Raw genomic sequence first — 19,296 nt, 5'->3', positions numbered from 1 at the left:
TTTTTTTTAAAAGCTTATTTAAGGGTTAAGCATGTTTTGATAAAAGAAAAAAAATTCTCTGATATTATGTACATATATATAAATATATATTGTAACCATGTTTGTTTGGGTTTCAGTCCCACTGTGCAGCACTTTGGGCAAGTGTCTTCTATTATAGCCCCAGGAAAACCAATGCCTAATGAGTAAATTTGGTAGATGAAAACTTGTCTGTTTGTCCCCCTCCACTGCTTGACAATCAGTGTTGGTTTGTTTGTATCCCCATAACTCAGCAGTCTGGCAAAAGAGACTGATAAAATAAGTACCAGGCTAAATTTGTTCAACTAAATCTTTGGCACTCCAGCTTGGCCACAACCCAGTGACTGAAACAAGTAAAAAAAAAAAAAGATATGAATTAATTATTCAATTGTCAATAATCTGCAACAAATACTAAATATTCTCAAGACAAACTGTGTTCATTAGCTGCAGATTAAAGAGTTTATCCAACCCTATACAATTCTGTGTTGAAATGGTTTGCTGATGGTATTGTGGGGTGGTGGAATTATTTTGTGGTTATAGATAGTAAATGGATGAACTATGTGAGTGGAGGAGGCATATAGAAATGTAAAATGAAAACGCTGAGGAATATTGATAGTTCTAGAAGACATCATTTGCCATGACATGCTGACCACATTTTTTTTTTTAATTAATCAGCATAAGTCATTTAATTAATACCAGAATGAACTGACAGAGAAAAGTGATTTTTTTTTTTTTTTGTTAACAAAGCTTGTCTAAGTACAGGGACAAATATTTTTTTGTTTTTTTGTTAGGAAAAAAAAAGAAAAGTGATACAGGCCAATCAGATCAACCTCTAGAAATACATTACTGCCATGTTTGGAAGAATGAAGACAAAAGGAAAAAAAAAAACGACCCCTTGTATGTAACTGAACTCAGAAGCTCGATATACTGAAAGAGATTTAGTCTGGTAGCATGCCACTAAAATTAATAAAACCTGACATGGTTTTTCCTTTCTTAAGCATGTAAACAAATCTTGTAAACGGAAAGAGACAGGAGTCAAACATATCAAAGCTAGATTATTACAAAGATTTCTTATATATTGTTTCTTACACAACCATGATGTCCAAGATGTTCAGTCCCCAGGATAATCCTGATCAATCAGAGCTAAAATCAAAGGCATTCCACATGTGACCATCCCATCTTTTTTTTTGTCTTTCTAGGTACAGTACACCTAAGACCACATTATCTAATGTCCTTCGTTTTCTAAGACAGAGTATGATTTGAAGATAATTTGGTTGCTAATTCTAAAAGGTCAAGCAACCATATAAAAGCTTCTTTGCTGGTTCAAAACCCAATATATTTTAAGAGATATGGAGGGGGGAACAAGAATTTGGTAATATCAGTCTTTCTCAAAAGAACTAGCTCAATTTGTCAAGAATTTTCTGCTTTACAACAGTGTGTCAATCAGATGATAATAATAATAATAATAATTATGATGATGATGATGATTTGCTTTCATTAGCCACAAGACCAATTATGTGGTGGTGGCCACATAGTCATTTTAACACTAATATCTAACTGATACTTCATTCCATACAAACCCTGAAGATGAAAGGTTAAGTCAATCCTAATACTAATTAAAATCTAACAAAAAAAAAATAAATAAAAATAATTATATATAATTAGACATTTATTAATGATCGAACTAAAGTGTGGATGTGAATTAACTGGGTAAAAGAAAAAAAGAAAGAAAATTATAAAACGACAAGGCAAACAATGATAGACAAAAGGATGTATTATATTTAAAAAAAAAGTTTAATTCTCTATAAAACAGCAAGCATCACATCACATCACATTTTCTGCCACTCATGGAGAAGGAAAATTATGAGGGAATACCTGTCCCCTTTCCTTTAATATGCATCCCAGCTTTCTTAATAATGCATTATGGTTTGGGTGCAAAATGAACAAAAAATAATAATAATAATAACAGAAGAGTCAAGGGTTTACTGTTTTAAGTTGCTTTTGCAATAGGGTAAACCTTGATGATTCAGTTTTAAATATGAACGCAAGCACACACGCTTACATACACACAGGCGTACTGTCAGACGTGCACAAAACATAATTTAAAAAAAAAAAAAACGTAAATCCTGAAGCTTTTTTTTGTTTTTCTTTTTTCTTTCTTTTTTTTTTTGTTGTTGGCTACTCAGTCTATTGAAGTGAAAATGAAGAGATGGGAAGAAAAAACAGAAGGTAAATAATGGCTGGAAGCAGAGACGAATTTAACAGGAGATGGCACCAGAGGAATGGAGTAGATGTATATTCTTCAGTTAAATGCAACTGAAATGCCAGGAGTTGACGAATCCAAAAAGTTCATGTTTATCACCAACGAAAAAGAAACTGTTTTAGTATTTTTTTTCCTTTATTTCTTTTTCTTTGGTCTGCCTCTGCCATCGGGAGTTCCATCTGCTTTCCGTTTCTGACCCTGAAAAACATAAAAGAACAGGTTCATAGATCAGAGAAGTTTTGGAAAAGAAAATAAATTTAAAGCCATAGATATGAAGTTTGGTTCCCAACCACATTAGCCTGGGTTCAGTCCCACTGCGTGACACCTTGGGCGAGTGTCTTCTACTATAGGGCTTTCCTATAAGTAGGTTACCTCCCTTGGCTAGGCGGTGCTCCATGTAGACACCGAGAGGAGATATAAGCTTCTGCTTATTCCTGTCTGAAGTATCGTCCGATACTTCAGACTTATCGTCCGATGAATTTACTTTGTTGACATTCTTCATCGACAGAATTTTTATACCTTTCAACCTTTCAGTCAAGTCCGCCTTTCTTCCAGTAACATATTGTCCATATAATCTTAAATATTTCTTTAACTCAGGCACAGTAAGTACTTCGATAGCTAAATCACCGACCTGCTTGATAACCATGATAAGACGTAAAACAATAACAATAGCGTGGATAGTCTGCGGAAGTTTAATTGTCTACATGGAGCGCCGCCTAGCCAAGGGAGATAACCTACTTATAAGAAAGCCCTATAGCTTCGTGAGTGGATTTGGCATGGTTCAGTGGTTACAGTGTTGAGCTCACAATCATGAAGTAGTGAGTTCGATTCCTGGACCAGGCTGCATGTTGTGCTCTTGAGCAAGGCACTTAATTTCCTATTGCTCCAGTCCACTCATCTGTAGAAATGAGTTGCAACATCATTGATGCCAAGTTGTATTGGTCTTTGCCTTTCCCTTGGATAACATCAGTGGCGTGAGAGGGGAAGCTGGTATGCATGGGTGACTGCTGGTCTTCCATAAACAACCTTGCACTGTGGAGGGTAACTTTCTAGATGCAAGCACATGGTCATTCATGACCAAAAGGGGGTCTTTACCCTTTTTATATAACAATGTGTCTTTGTGTCTGTGCTTGCCCCTCACCACTACTTGACAGCCAGTGTTAGCATGTTTACATCCCCATAACCTAGCAGCCTGGCAAAAGGAACTGATAAAATAAGTACCAGGCTTAAAAAAAAGAAAAAGTACTGGGGGTCAATTCATTTGACCAAAATTCCTCAAGGTGGTGCCCCAGCATGGCTGCAGTCTAATGACTAAAACTAGTGAAAGATAAAAAATGCAATTTGCAACCTGAGGTCTTAAAAGCATTATGCTTACCCCTGTACAAGCTGGGTCCTGCACCCAATCTGCCCCCTTCAACCATTCTCCCACATCCCATCTTTCTAACACTCACCCTTAACTTGGACACTCAACAGCTGTAGTTATTTGGGAGCAAAATCAACACACACACTACCACACCTTGCGCTACTGGCTACCCCTTTCTTTCCCCCTTCCTTTTAGCTTTTACAACTTTACTACTGTGCAGTTTAATTCTCTATAAAACAGCAAGCATCACATCACATTTTCTGCCACTCATGGAAGGAAAATTATGAGGGAACACCCGTCCCCTTTCTTTTAATCTTCATTCCAGCTTTCTAAATAATGCATTATGGTTTGGATGCAATATGAACAAAAATGTGTTTTCAATAGGTAAACCTCAATGATTTAGTTTTAAATATGAACACAAGCTCACACCTACGTGTGAGAATGTACACATATACAACTTAAATGTGGTAACAAAAGGGATGAACAAGTTTCCCAACAGACGTACCACCTGTGAAAAAGTAAACATTTAGAGAGAGAGGAAAAAGATAGAGTAAGAATGGGTAAATGAAAGAGAGAGGTACCTTTGGTGTCCCTGGCTTTGGTCCACGTCGTTTCTTCTCCTGTTTTTCTTTCTCTTCCAACTCCAAGTTTTCTCTTTCTATCAAAGTAATTAATGTATTACATCTTCGTTGTAATTCCTGTAAAGTAATTAAAGTAATTGAGAACCACTGAACACCAAACAATTGAACTGTTACCAAAGATTAAGGGACAACCCAACAGCTACTAAATATATTAACATTCTGTCTGTTGTGGCAACTGATAGCCCAAGGTCAGCCCCCGATCGAATACACCTGTGGTTAAAGACATACAAACAATGACATTGGTACGTCTAATCACAGGTTGCCCTTGACTGACAGAGAGGTTGTTTTATTGGTTCAATCATGGATTTTAGAAACTACTTCCATATATACGACACCAACAATGACTGCAGACTTAACACTTTGATACACAACATTTTACACAATAGCAGACAATCTCCCTTGAAGGCGATACTACAGATTGCTGAAGAATATGCTGTTGCCTTACAGCAACCTAAACTAATACCCAATAATCTCACATAATACTTCTAGCAAAGTTGATCAGCAAATGCTTTAGCTGTGATGACTACTCATTCTTTTACACGTAATGCCTCAGATACAACTGCATTTTATCACTTTTGTATTTGATAGGCCTTATGGTGTACATAATTCCTGTGAGGACAAATTAGCATGGGAGAAATAGCAAATCTTGTTTCCAAAACACATGAGGAAATCTCTATGCCGTCATGGAAATATATCTACAGGACCAGAAACCATGCCAAATAAGATTAGTATGGTGCAGCCTTCCAGCTCTTGCCAACATGGGCATTGGGCATTAACTAATGATTATGACTAAAAATAGCAGCCAAATCTCTTTCAAATCACACTACATTATCATTTAAAGTCCACTTTTCAATGCAGTGGAATTTGTTGAGGCAGATTTTCTACAGCTAGACACACTTCTTGCCACCAATCTTCACTGGTTTCCAAATGCGGTGATATTTCCTCATAGCTCGAGACATTTAACACGGACGACTGGAAACAAACATTGTTTGTATGATGGTGATGTCAAATCAAGAGTACACATGATAAATACATCTATACGGGTTTCCTTCAGTTTCCATCTACCAAATCCACTCTTGAGGATTAGGTTAGCCCAGAGCTATAGTAGAAAACACTTGCTCTGGGTACCGTGCAGTGAAAGTGAACTCAAAATCACATGGTTAGGAGACAAGCTTTTTAACCACACAGTTATGCCTACACCTCTCCTAAAATAGAAAGTAATACGGATATATTTGATAATGAAGTCCCTGGCATAGGAAAAGATGAGATGGTCACAGCCAGAACACCAGAGCATAAGTCTGCTCATTATGCAGGCATCTGATCAAGTCTGCTCGACTCGGGGCTAAACAAGAGCCACATAACAGACAGGAAGAAAGACAATTTGAAATTGATAATCGGTGCACGACCAGGACTTACCATAGCTGTCCGTGATTTAATAAACCAATCAAAGCGGAACTGAGGAGCCTGCCTCACAGAAGTTCGCAGTTCGTCATAGACATTCTCTTTATCAAATCCCAACTTATGCAACATACACACAAGGAAGCGATCCTCCTCTTCGGTGTAATTTTTCCCTTTATTGGTGCCATATTGGATACGCAATTGATGGAATGGAGCACGGTAACGATTCATCTGCAAAAAAGACAAAATAAAATCACAATACATGGTTGAATATATATTTTCATTCTTTTTGTGTTTGCACAAATTTTAGTTTATGATGAGCAGCACAGTATTTAACCCCTACCTAAATCATGCTACAGCATAGATGGAATTTATTGAGATAGATTTTCAATGGCTGGATGCACTTCCTGTCACTAACCCTTACCTGTTTCCAAAGGAGGCAATATTTCCTCATCATCATGTTTTTCATGGAAGATGTTACAATCAACAAACAGGCATCTTCTTGTCTCTGTACCAACCACTATATTCAGTTTTTCCTGCTCTGAACTTTGAAATTCCTTTCTCTCCTGCACCCATCACTTCAGACAAGGACTTACAATTGTCCTACTTTGAACATGACAAACTGCACCAGTTACCAGAAGCATTGCCAAGATCAAATAAAAGTCTTTTCCTCCTCCTCCGTTATCATAACATCCACTTTCCCATGCTTGCATCGACCAGGCAGAATTCACTGAGGTGGAGTCTCTACTGCTGGATGCTCTTCTTGTTGCCAATCCTCACTCGTTTCCAAGCAAGGTAATATTTCCCCCATAGCTAGACATGCTTTTCACAGAAGACTGGAAATGAACAACAACCTTGCTTGTATAACGATAATGCATTTACAACCGTCATGTGATGTCTAGACAAGAATACAATCGCATGCATAGATGCACACACACACACACAAAACATGTTTCTTTCAGTTGCTGTGTAGCAAATCCAATCACAAGGTTGGCTTGGAGTTATAATAGAAGACCACATGGTCACACCAAATCCATTAAAGAAAAAAAAAAAAAAAAAAAAAAAAAAAAAAAAAAAAGAAAGACAGTCATAAAATATATCTCACCTTTACATCAAGGGCCTTTTTAATGCTAATCCTTCTTTGGATCTTAGCTTCACCTCTCTCAATTTGAGCCATGATACGCTCAATGTCTTGCAGCTCATTGCAGCGTTCCCAAAATAAGGTAGAATACTCCACCACCTGAGAGAGTGAGAGAAAGAAAAAAAATAAATAAAGACAAACAAGAACAAAACATTATAAGATCCTTCGACATGCAGCAGTAGAGAAGTTATGCACATTTAGATTTCTGCGTTAGAAATGTTGGCGGAAGCAGAAGCCATTTGTAACACTCAAACTCTTCAAGTGAACATAGTACTGGTAATCAAGCCTTCAGTTTAACCCTTTAGCATTTAAACTGGCCATCTTATCTTGGCCACCACAGTCCCCAGATCTCAATATTATTGAACATTTATGGTGCATTTTAGAAAAACAAGTAAGGAGTTGATATCCTCCACCATCATCACTACAAGAACTGGAGACTGATTTAGTTGAAGAATGGACAAAAATTCCTTTGGAAACAATTCAAACTTTGTATGAGTCCATACCTCATAGAATTCAATCTATAATTACTGCTAAAGGCGATCCTACCCCATATTAAAATAAATTTGTTTGAAATTTTAAGGTGTTTCCATTATTTTGTCCAACCCCTGTATAATCCCTCCCTCTATCAATGGAAAAATACATACATACATATTTAGGGATTAACACTGCTACCAATAGTTTCATGCATTACACTTAAGATCGTTGATAATCTATCTTCATGTTGGATAAGAAGCCTTAAATTCATATGAAATCACACGTTCTCATTATTCACCACTATCATGTGTGTGTGTGTGTGTGTGTGTGTGTGTGTGTGTGTGTATATATAATATGTATATATACTGACACACACACATTGTATACATACATTTCTACATATAAGATACATAACAAAAGCAGTAACACAGTAAAAGAGAATAGGCACCTCTTCTGGAGTTTTGCCCTCCACTTCATGAGCTATGTTTTCAATGTCGTCTCGACCATATTTCTCATTAGCTTTGATAAACTGATTGAAATCTCTTTTCGACCAATTTGTAAATCCCTGAAAAACAGTGAAATGACAACAGTTTGATATACAGTGAGTAATAAAAGTGTGGTATGTGTGTGTGTATAACAATCATGTTTTATACATGAGTGAGGTGCTGAAAAGTTCCTAGGTTTGGGTAAAAGAAACTCCAGGAGGACCAATTAATTATGATTTTATTCAACATACTCCTCTCTCAGATTCACACACTTATTGCAGCAGTCCTTCAGTTTGTCTAAGCCCTGTAAAAGGACTCAGAGGATTGGGTCTTCAACTGGGCCTTCCGTGAAACCCTTAAAGCCAGGAACTTTTCAGTACACCATTCATATTGTATCACATGTTTATGAGTGCATGTGTATAAAACAATCATGTTATGTATTCATATATATTATATATATCACATAATGTCATATCTTACCTGCTTCAGAAGTTCTTCTTTCTCACTAATTTCAGCATCGTTCAAAGGGTAGGCTTCATCGATTCGTTTCTGTTCCTCTCTTCGGATTCGCTCGGCGTCAGCACCATAGTCAGGGTTTTTAGGGACCTAAAAGACAAAGAACCCATATATGTATAAGTGTGTGTGTGCATGTGTATATACATATAAAATTTTGTACACCCAGTGCAATAAAAAATTTAAAGAACTAAACAAATATATTAATAGTTTCAGCAATAGTAAAACCTAGATGCCTTGGAAACGATTCTCTATCATTGGTGAACTGAGTCAGAAGAAACTCCGCTAAGTATTCTAACAATTCTGCCCGGTTGCTACCTGTAACTCTCAGTAATACCAACACAAATCACAGCTCTATGACTTAGCAATTTGTCAAATTACTGTCTGTACAGTTCTTTTCTACAGTAGCTGCTGAGCTAACTGGTTTTGATGCTATACAATTCATCATATAATTCACTCATCTCTCCCCACCATATCAGCCACATTATGTCCCCACCCCATTAACCACCTCACCCAGTCCTTCCTCACCAAAGCATCGATTCTCTGGAAATCTCCAGATGCACAAGTGTTTCTATCAGCTGTTGACTCACAACTGATGTGATCAATGCCAGGCTTGCCTGACTGGCACCTGAGCCGGTGGTATGTATGTAAAAAGCACCCACTACACTCTTGGAGTGGTTGGCGTTAGGAAGGGCATCCAGCTGTAGAAACCTTGCCAGATCAGATTGGAGCCTGGTGCAGCCTCTGGCTTTCCTGACCTCAGTCAAACCGTCCAACCCATGCTAGCATGGAAAACGGACGTTAAACGATGATGATAATGATGTGACCTCATTAATGTTGGTGGGTCTACAAAGACCCTGGATACAGCTGTTTCATTCAGAGAGAGAGAGAGAGAGAGAGATAGAAGGTGGTGGTGGTACAGTACAATGGCTGAAAGCAGTAGTAGTGTAAAAGAGAATGTAACTAAACACTACATAGAACTGTTTCAAATTCTGGCTGAAGGCTACCAACAATTTCAAGGGGCGGTGGTTACTTGATTGCAGTGAACCCAGTACTTGACTGGTACTTGAATCAACCTCTGAGATGTTTGAACTCAGAACGCTGCTAAGCATTTTGTCTGATGCTCTAATAATTCTGCCAACTCACAGCCAATAACAACAAACCAATCAAATCTAGTAAAAATCAAGATATTTAAAATAACATTTTGCATCACAAATGGATTTTCTTGTCCCTTGGATCAAGTGGAAATTAAAAAAAAAAAGAAAAGAAAAAATAGGTCTTCACTTACTTTATAGCCAATGCTTTTGCGGTAGAAGTAGATTTCCTTGTCTAGAAGTTCAAAGAGCCGTGGTGGGAAGAACTGGAAATCTTGTACATTGGGCTGTTTTGGAGGTCTTGGCGCCTGCATTAAAGTGGGGAATAGCACAAAAAGCAAATCTGCCCAACACAAACATTTAAGCGAGACAACGGAAATAAGAGTTGCTGAGAGAAAGGCCTATTTACCCTCTAAGTTGGGTAAATAATCCATAAAGTAGAAGCTGCTTACTTCAGATTACTAAACCATACCAGTAAAATGCAAAAAGAATAGGGAAGTAGAATTCTAAACAAATCTAACTTAATTTTTTCTCATTTATTAAGAATAATAAAAAAAAAAGACCTCCTTACATCCACCTACCCCCACCAAAAAAATAACTTGTGTGGTGTAGTTCCCTTCCTCAACAGCATAGTTGATCATGTGCTGAAACTGGAATTGAACTCACAAGCTTAGATTTCAAGTAGGAGTCAAATACTCTAATCTACTATGCTACTGACATGTAGCTCAACAGAAAACCCAGTCAAACACCATGTTATTAATAACTGACAAAAGTATTACAAACAGCTTAATAGCTGTCAAACTTATGTCATCAATGGAGGTATTACCACAATCTGAGAAGAAATATTATATTTTATTATATCCTAAGTATGACATAGTTCTGCAAAGGAGAGCCAGTCTTGAAGTACAAGACAACATAACCTGTACTAACTTTGTTTACATAGATTTAAAAGGAAATGAAGTAGTCACAAATGTAAAAGAGAAACTCTAATCCCTTCTTTTATCGTTCATTTTAGCTCCATAACAGGATCATTTCAGGACTGGGGTTTTGACTTTAAAAAATTACAAACAGGTCTCCTTCATTGGACACAAAACTCGGCTTGCGAAGACCTGTTGGGGCAAGCGAAAGCGAAATCGTGATGGCACCTGTGCCCAGTGTCGCCTTCCTGGCACGTGTAAAGACTTTCGAGCGAGATCGTTGCCAATGCTGCTGAACTGGCTCCTGTGCAGGTGGCACGTAAAATACACCATTTTGAGCATGGCCGTTGCCAGTACCGCCTGACTGGCCCTCGTGCCAGTGGCACATAAAAAGCACCACAACACTCTCGGAGTGGTTGGCGTTAGGAAGGGCATCCAGCTGTAGAAACTCTGTAGCCATCTGGTTCGCCAGTCCTCAGTCAAATCGTCCAACCCGTGCCAGCATGGGAAGCGGACGTTAAACGATGATGATGATGTTATTAAGAGTTAAAGCTTAAGTGAAAACAAAACCTTGCTTGCGTAAGATCACTACTGGAACATGGGAATCAAACACTAAACACTACATCATAAGGTAAGTGGAAAGAAGGAAAAGGCAATAACTAAAACAACACAGGGAATATCTAATAGCTTTAATTTAATGGCTGCTTGGTTTTAGAGATCTTGTAAACTAGAAATACATAGAAAGTTGTATATATTTACCTTAGGAGCCTTTGGTTCACTGACACGAAGAGCCTCTCGGAAGTAAGCATCGACAGCATAGTTAGCTTTCCTCTCACGTTTCGGAGGCTCGATCCAAGAACCTAATGGACCTATCTTTTGCTTCTCGCGGTAATCTTCCCCTTCAAATTTATACACGCTTTCATGTGTATCTAATGAGAAAGTTTTTAAGGTGCCTTCACCAAGGGTCTCCATTTTGTTTTGAATCTCCAGAGTCTGAATAAAAACAAATGCAATAAAATATGAATGAATTACAAACTGAAAATTTAATAGTTACAAAGGTTTTTGAGTAAGGTTAAGCGAATGTTTATATGAACAACTGGAGACAACAGACTTAGAGAATCAGAAAACAGAGTCCCTAGATTGTAAATAATATCATTGTGTTAATCAAGCTTCACTTCATACAGGACTTAGAATCTAATCTAATTTCGTTGTGTCCTAGATGTATTAATCCATGATGCGAAATGCACAGTCAGTGCATTAACTATATATGTTAAATTAAGTTTTAACTGAGGCTTGTTTTGGTTAATGGCTGGTTGAGTAAATCATTGACACTTGGAAGCCCAGCCAAAATTGATTTTATAACAAATTAGACTCCAATTTTAATACTGAGTCTCCTCTATCAGTAAATTTTCCTGTTGTTAAACTAAAGATTATTATAAAAGAACAATTAAAAGATTAACACACACATACACACATGTGAGAGGGGGTTTGTGATTGAGAACTTTGTTGTTTCGAATAAGTAATCGACCTCACGTGTAAGCTGACAACACACTGGAATTTCAACTAAATATCGATTGAGAGTCCTCTTAGAGCAAACAATGCTCAAATTCACATACACAAGATGATGATGACAGCACCACTGCCACCTTCTCATTAACTTTATTAATGAGAAGACATTTTACATCCATCTAACCCTTCTTACTCACAGTGTGGGACAATTTTAAGACAATTTTTTATCAAACATCACAAACGTCTGTTCTCCACTTTAATCCTTTCAGCACCTCACCTACAGACAAACAATGCTCTAGAGGACTTCCTACCAAAATACAAATGTATGAGCTGGTGGGAGTTGTTTTTTTTTGCAGATTAAAAATAAATTAAAATATTGTACTACAATAATAATGCCTTCACTTTTTTGTTCAAAGAGAAACACAGAAAAAAAAAGTAGTTCCATTACCCTTTTCTCTCCTTTAGCCAAAATAGCGTCTATGTCTTCATCAGTGATTTCACTGTCTTTAGAGGCAAACACATGGTTGGCACCATGTCGAATCATTTGAAGGACCTCCTCTTTGCCAAGTTTGTTAGTATTCTGATCTAATAAACGACCTGGAAACAAAAAAAAATTAAAAACCCATCTTATAAATACAGTTTTTAAAGTGAAAAAAAAAAACCCCAACTAAAAAACAATGTCTTTGATTATAGGCCAGTTCAATCACTCAATCATTTGGGACTATTTTCTCCTCCCTTTTCCATAGTGACATGGGTTGCAATGCAGCTTCTCCTTCTGCATTCTTGTTTTCACAGTTGTGATGGTCAAATATTGTCCAGCCTGATCTAACTACTTCTTCCCAAACCAACCAATGATGGAACTTAGTTGCTAATGGATAATATTGTCTAAGATAAATTTTGTTTGATGGTCTCAATCCAAATGTCTTTGACCAATCATAGGTCTGCTTGATCAGAGCTGACCCTCAGAGCTAAACCACCACAAATTCTATCAATGGTTAAGAAGCTTTGTGGTTAAAGAGCTTTTACCACAGCCATGAGGTTTCAGGTTTGATTTCACTGCACAGCACCATAAGCAAGTGAAATTTCATAGACAGAAACTGCGTGGGGGCTTATTGCAAATGCTTAAGTGTCTATTGGGAAACACTGATAAATCACAAAATCCTAAATCAAAACCTTGTGGTATTTCCTTTCGATTTCCATCCATTTGTACAGACAAAAGTTACTCCCTTGTTATTCCTGCCAGCAGCAATGCAGTAAACCAGCGACTGGCAGCAGGAACCCATGACACCGTTCTTTACAATCACCATCATTTAATGTCCATTTTTCATGCTGGCATGGGCTGGCCAGCCAGAAAGCTGCACCAGGCTCCAATTATCTGATTTGGCATGGTTTCCACAGCTGGATGCCCTTCTTAACAACCATTTCACAGCATGTACTAGGTACTTTCTATGTGGCACCAGCTCAGGTATTTTTTTACATGGCACTATTCAAATGGACGAGTAGAAAATAAATCCATGGTTTGCATCGACCACAAGTACCTTTCCCCATCTAATTCCTATTGTTTTATCACCAACCATATTGTACTGATAAATACTGTACCTTGCTGAATGACTATATTGTCCAGTCGCAACTTCATTTCAGCTCTTTCAACAATGCGTTCCTCTACAGTATTTTCAGTGATCAATCGGAAGACTCGAACCTGTTTTGTCTGCCCAATACGATGAGCACGATCCTATCAACGAGAAACAAACATTCAAAACCAAAAAATAACCAAAGTAAGCAAAAAACACCATAAATACCAGTCTTATTTCTTCTCTCCCTATAAACCATACTGCAAGCCTATAAGATGCACCCCTATTTTACAAGTATATTTTGTTGTCATCTGTTCATAGCAAATAGCTGGCAGATGGAATTGATAGTTAACTTGGGTTGGGTTTGACCCCCAAAAATATCAAACAGACTATATAAATAATGTTAGACATTAATTTAGTCCCACTTATATTTATATATATTGGTGAACATGGAAGAGTAAATGTTAACACAAGGGAAATCATTAACATCACATCCTATCAGGCCCCACTCAGAAATCTTAGGCCTTGTCAATGTATAATAAATCATCATTATAATTATACAGGGCAGTGGATTGGCAGGATCATTAGTGCAATGTTCTGCAGTATTTCATTCAGCTTTTTATGTCCTGAGTTGAAACCCTGTTGAAATCAAGTTTGCCATTCATCTTTCTGCAGTTGATTACTACCTATCCCCATATTTCTGGCCTTGTGCCTATGTTGCTTGTTTCAACCCTTTTATGTTCTGAGTTGCCTCAGTTGTCCCGGGTCAACAAGTACCAGTTAGATACTGTGGTTGATGTAATTGATCCCCCACCCCCCACCCTGCCATAGATTCTGATAATGTGCTGCCTATATAAGAAATCATAATAAATTATTTCTTTTTATTTGTAATAAATAAGATGGAGCCTGGTGTTGCCATCCGGTTTCACCAGTCCTCAGTCAAATCGTCCAACCCATGCTAGCATGGAAAGCGGACGTTAAACGACGATGATGATGAAGATGGGCAAAAAAAACAAAAAAACAAACAGAGGCTACAAACCTGGGCTTGCAAGTCGACCTGTGGATTCCAGTCAGAGTCAAAAAGAATGACAATATCAGCGGTGGCCAAGTTAATGCCCAACCCGCCGGCTCTCGTACTCAACATAAATAGAAATTTTAGACTGTTTGGGGCATTGAAGTCGTTGATAGATACCTGTAAAAGAGAAGCAAACAAAACATTCAATGCTTATGATGGTAATAGAATACATCTCAAAAAATAACAAGTTAAAAATTACACTACCCCAGGGGTCAGCAAACCGGGGTAAATTACCCTAAATGGAGTAAAAAAGAAATACTTGGGGGTAATATAAAAAACGTGTTCCTTGTTATGACAAAATTTTTCTTGACATCACTGCATCTGTCCAATTTAATGGATGTGCTTAGGAGACGTCACATCATTTTGAACTACAAACGATTTGGTTGCTAAGGCGTTGTCAAGTGACTAAACATATTATTTGTCAGTTGTCTATTACATGCCTCAACCTAATTTTTTGACACATGTTTTTGCTTTGTTTAAGTAAATTTAAGTATTTAAATTTAAATTCAATTCAACCCTTTAATGAAATCTATTGGACCTCGATGACTGCATCCAAATTGCTCTGACATCAAAATGCCCCAATTCTGATATAATTGTAACAAAAATGAAACATCATTTCCCCAAAACCTGAACTGAAAAAGTTTCTAGAAAAATCCTTTTGTTTCATAATGAGGACATTTATTTATTTTATACTTTTTATATTTATAATTGTATTCTCCATATAAATAGATTCAATCAACCTTTTGAATTCAAAGAATCTAGGATTTTCTTCCCTTCGAATCAAGAAGGTAACGTCAGCATAAATAAATATATTTTGGGGTTAATTGGTTAAAAAAGTTCCTTGACCCCTGCACTACCCTAAGGCAATGAAGGAGTCTCTATGGGATCAGTTAGCATGCTAGGAACAGTAGTTAAACTTCTCTCAAACCACACCCTATCCCTCCTTTTTTTCCAGTCAAGAATGAAATATCTTTGATTATAGACCTGATCTAGGATTAAACTACATCTATACACCCATCCTATCAGCTGCAGTATATATGTATTATCTTTTCACTGTATTCTACTGACTGTGTAACTAAGGATAGTAGTGGATTTCTCTTATCTCCTCTATTATGCTGCCTGTGTTAACTAGGGATGGCATTGGGTCAGTCTGACTCATTTCAAAACAAGGATAGATTTTTTAAGTTACAAATTGATTCTCTCATCAAAATTGGGAAAAAGAACAAGAGGACTAACTTGTCTGTCTTCATGTGGTGTCTGACCATCTAAACGACAATAGTTGTATTGTTTCCATATACAGTAATCTTCAAGGATATCCAACATTCTCGTCATTTGACTGAATACAAGTACACGTGATCCTGAAATTACCAAAGTACAAAGGGAAGCATTAATAAACAGCTTGTGAAAAATGGGGTTTCATTATTTGAGATGTTTCCATTCAGATCACAAAACAAGAAGAAAAAATACATGAACTCGAAAATTTTGCTTTAGTGATTAGTTTCAGTTTCTGCAAGGTCCTACAAAAACAGCAGAGAGACGTGTACCCAACACAAATACACCCCTGGGTACATTATAGCTGAAACACAGAAAGAACAAGCATCGTTTAAATATCTCTTACCATAGACCCGTTCAGTCAGGGTTGATAAATAACAAATCTATCACACACACACACAACAGAGGCCAACATAATAGAAATAGAAAACTGTCTCTTACCTTGTGCCTGAAGTTTTGGCAGCAGTTTATCGAGGATGACCATTTTACCACAATTGTCTACTAAATGTTTGTCAGTTGTGTATGGGGGGCCTGAAGTACAAGAGAGAAACAAAATGTAACATGCAAGGACAGAAATAGACACAGAAACATTTATAAAGGTAAAATAACACAAGAATCTGGTGTTGGATTGCTCTTTGGATCTAGGCATCAGTAGAGGAATTGTTTGAGCAAGCAGGTTGTTTATCTGTTGGCACAGGCATGAATAACTAAGCATGTGTCAACAAGCTTGACCACACTGCATAACATACATCTTCTACAGTAACTTTGGGTTAACCAATGCTTGATGAGGGTAATTTAGTAGACAGAAACAATGCAGAAACTCTGTGTGTCTATATATTACTGTATGTAACAGACTATTGGATGTTATGCTCTGTTGGTAACAATGTGCACCCAATTCTTACTGTCTTTGGAGTTCTGGCCAGCTGAGCCGCCATCAGACTGGGCAAAACTTCGAAGTTACTGTCAATACTATTCTTGTTAAAGAACATATACACATGCAATAAAAGTGTGTGAAAACAATCATATGGGTAGTATTTCCAAAGACAAACTCCTGCCACCCTCCTCGTTAGAATGCAGTGAGTCGGTGATTCACCTACTGGAAACCCATAACCAACAATGCTGTTCTTTAAATGCGATATAAAATAAATACATAAATCAAGAGGAATAGTATACATCATCATCGTTTAACGTCCGCTTTCCATGCTAGCATGGGTTGGACGATTTGACTGAGGACTGGTGAACCAGGTGGCTACACCAGGCTCCAATCTGATCTGGCAGAGTTTCTACAGCTGGATGCCCTTCCTAACGCCAACCACTCCGAGAGTGTAGTGGGTGCTTTTACGTGCCACCGACACGAAGGCCAGTCACACGGTACTGGCAACGGCCACGCTCAAAAAGGTGTTTTTTACGTGCCGCCTGCACGGGAGTTAATGGTATTTTTTGTGTTTGTACCAAAGAACAATTAAAACAGAAGAATGTGCTTTCACACAGTGAATAGAAGAGAAGATTGAGAGCAGGAAATACGTAGCTACCTGGTTCAGCTCCGTCAAATAAGTAAGGATGATTGCAACACTTTCTCAGCTGCATCAAAATGTTCAGTAGCCGCATCTTGTCGGACTTTCCAGCTCCGTTGACCACATCGATATCTTTCATCAATATCCTGGTATACCTGGAGAAGTTTAAGAAAAAGATAGGATTTAATACTTTAAGTCTTCCTGTTGCCTGTCCTCATCTATTTCCAAGCAAGGAAATATTTTCCTTTGCCAGAGATATTTTCATAGAATATTGGAACTCACCACTCTCGCTGCATTTTACTGAGACCAATGAAAATCTTGGTCTCCTTTTTAGGCAAGAGTCTTTTCTCGACGTCAGATTTAATACGTCGGAGTAAAAAGGGTCGGAGTACAGCATGAAGCCTGTCCACAAGTTGAGTGTCACCGAAGCAGTTATTGGTGTTGAACCAAGCATCAAAGTCCTAAAAATAAAATCAAAATTGAAGGGTTGTTTTACAACTGTTTGGGTGCAACTAAAGCAGTGAACAACATTATACTCAACAAACCAAAAGGAGAACTACACAGCCACCTGAGCAGCTAGAAATAACAGCCAAATCTTGACTCATACACTACCATCTTAAAAATATACATAATCCTAGATATGAAGTCAGAAACTAAGGTGAGATGGTCATGGCCAGAACACTGCTGATTATTGATCTACTCAAATCAGGACCACCTGGGGTTAAACATTTCACTTATTTAAGTACAAGATTAATACAAAATCACAGTATGAATGATGATGATGATCATCATCCTCCTCCTCATGACTTACTTTCCATGCTTGCATGGGTTGGATAGGTTGCTGCAGTCCAAGTCTAGGAGTTACTGCCGTGACCTGGATCTCATATTTAATTTCTGGTTTGGTTTGAATAGCTGGATGCCTTTCCTGTCACCAACCACTTCACAGAATGTATTTTATTATGGCACCAGCACCAGTGGGGTTACCTTGTGCCCAGTATGATTAAAGTCTCTTCATTATTCCATAACATGTCTGCTTGTGAAGCACTGCTTCAATATGTTGGACCAACACGTCATACTCATTATGCAAAGCTGTGACATAAGCACCACCACTTGGACACATTTAGATAATGTTTGACCAAAGTAGCCTTTAAAAGACGGAAAGGTCACAACTGAAACATTTTCATCGTAACTTCACTATAGGAAAACTACTAGCAATGCCAGACAATATAATTACAAACGTGTTTATTCTATTGGTCCTAATCCACCTGAGAATGTCCCCAATTCTACATTACAAACCCCTTGCTTTAAAATGATCTAAATTAAAACCTTCAGAATTTTGTGCTATTTTATGTTCCAAATACCAGCTTATGTGCTAACAATTCTGCCAGCTCATCATCTTAATAATAGTAACAATAACAATGAGAGAGATAGATTGATGAATCTTGTGTTAAAATGAAATCAAATAAAACCCAAGAACTCACCTCTGATGAATTGAATACATCAGGTAACAGGAAGTTCAATAAAGCCCAAAGTTCATGTAAGTTATTTTGTAGTGGGGTGCCAGTCAGCAGGAGACGATTTGTGGATTTAAATTCACGCACAATTTCTGAAAGCTGGAAACAAAACATTTATGCATATATATTTTCTAAAGAAGATAATAAATTAAAAAAAAACATAGTTGATAGTACCAGGGTAGATAAAGCAATTAAGAGTATGAAGACCGGGAAAGCCCCCGGCCCATCAGGAATCACTGCAGAGATGCTCAAAATATCTGGCAGTGTTGGCTATAGCCTAGTCACCCGTATTACGAACCAGGTGATACACGAAGGAGTCATACCCTATGACTGGTGTAGCAGCATCATAGTCAACTGCTACAAAGGTAAAGGGGACGCTTTAGATACAAATAATTACAGAGGCATCAAGCTGTTAGATCAGGTTATGAAAGTTACAGAGAGGGTCATAGCCCAACTAATTAGGGAGCGAATCAATTTAGATGAGATGCAGTTTGGGTTCGTGCCAGGTAAAAGCACTACTGATGCCTTATTTCTAGT

At 37.7% G+C, this 19,296-nt stretch overlaps 1 protein-coding gene across 7 annotated transcripts in view; it reads right to left on the bottom strand.

The window, feature by feature from the left end:
- Positions 1–1,666: 1,666 nt before the first annotated feature.
- LOC106884192 (SWI/SNF-related matrix-associated actin-dependent regulator of chromatin subfamily A member 5) overlaps positions 1,667–19,296 on the bottom strand; it is a 40,301-nt gene continuing 22,671 nt past the window's right edge. For 5 of the 7 annotated variants that reach the window (XM_052972317.1, XM_052972318.1, XM_052972319.1 and 2 more), the window contains 16 exons: positions 18,727–18,858; positions 17,528–17,706; positions 17,264–17,400; positions 16,173–16,262; positions 15,696–15,817; positions 14,424–14,576; positions 13,413–13,545; positions 12,262–12,410; positions 11,065–11,297; positions 9,582–9,699; positions 8,261–8,386; positions 7,744–7,860; positions 6,786–6,920; positions 5,699–5,911; positions 4,223–4,339; positions 1,667–2,476 (listed from right to left, as the gene is read on the bottom strand). In XM_052972317.1, the coding sequence (XP_052828277.1) occupies positions 2,414–2,476; positions 4,223–4,339; positions 5,699–5,911; positions 6,786–6,920; positions 7,744–7,860; positions 8,261–8,386; positions 9,582–9,699; positions 11,065–11,297; positions 12,262–12,410; positions 13,413–13,545; positions 14,424–14,576; positions 15,696–15,817; positions 16,173–16,262; positions 17,264–17,400; positions 17,528–17,706; positions 18,727–18,858 (2,217 nt within the window). In that variant the 3' untranslated portion in view covers positions 1,667–2,413. Of the gene's footprint in view, positions 2,477–4,222; positions 4,340–5,698; positions 5,912–6,785; positions 6,921–7,743; positions 7,861–8,260; positions 8,387–9,581; positions 9,700–11,063; positions 11,298–12,261; positions 12,411–13,412; positions 13,546–14,423; positions 14,577–15,695; positions 15,818–16,172; positions 16,263–17,263; positions 17,401–17,527; positions 17,707–18,726; positions 18,859–19,296 lie in introns of all 7 variants that reach the window. The other 2 variants (XM_014935432.2, XM_014935436.2) reach the window with 1 other exon arrangement.

Source organism: Octopus bimaculoides, chromosome 13, assembly GCF_001194135.2.
Source record: "Octopus bimaculoides isolate UCB-OBI-ISO-001 chromosome 13, ASM119413v2, whole genome shotgun sequence".
In the NCBI taxonomy this organism is placed as follows: Eukaryota; Metazoa; Mollusca; class Cephalopoda; order Octopoda; family Octopodidae; genus Octopus; species Octopus bimaculoides.
Note: the sequence above shows the minus strand (reverse complement) of the source record. Positions and strands in the feature narration are given on the sequence as shown.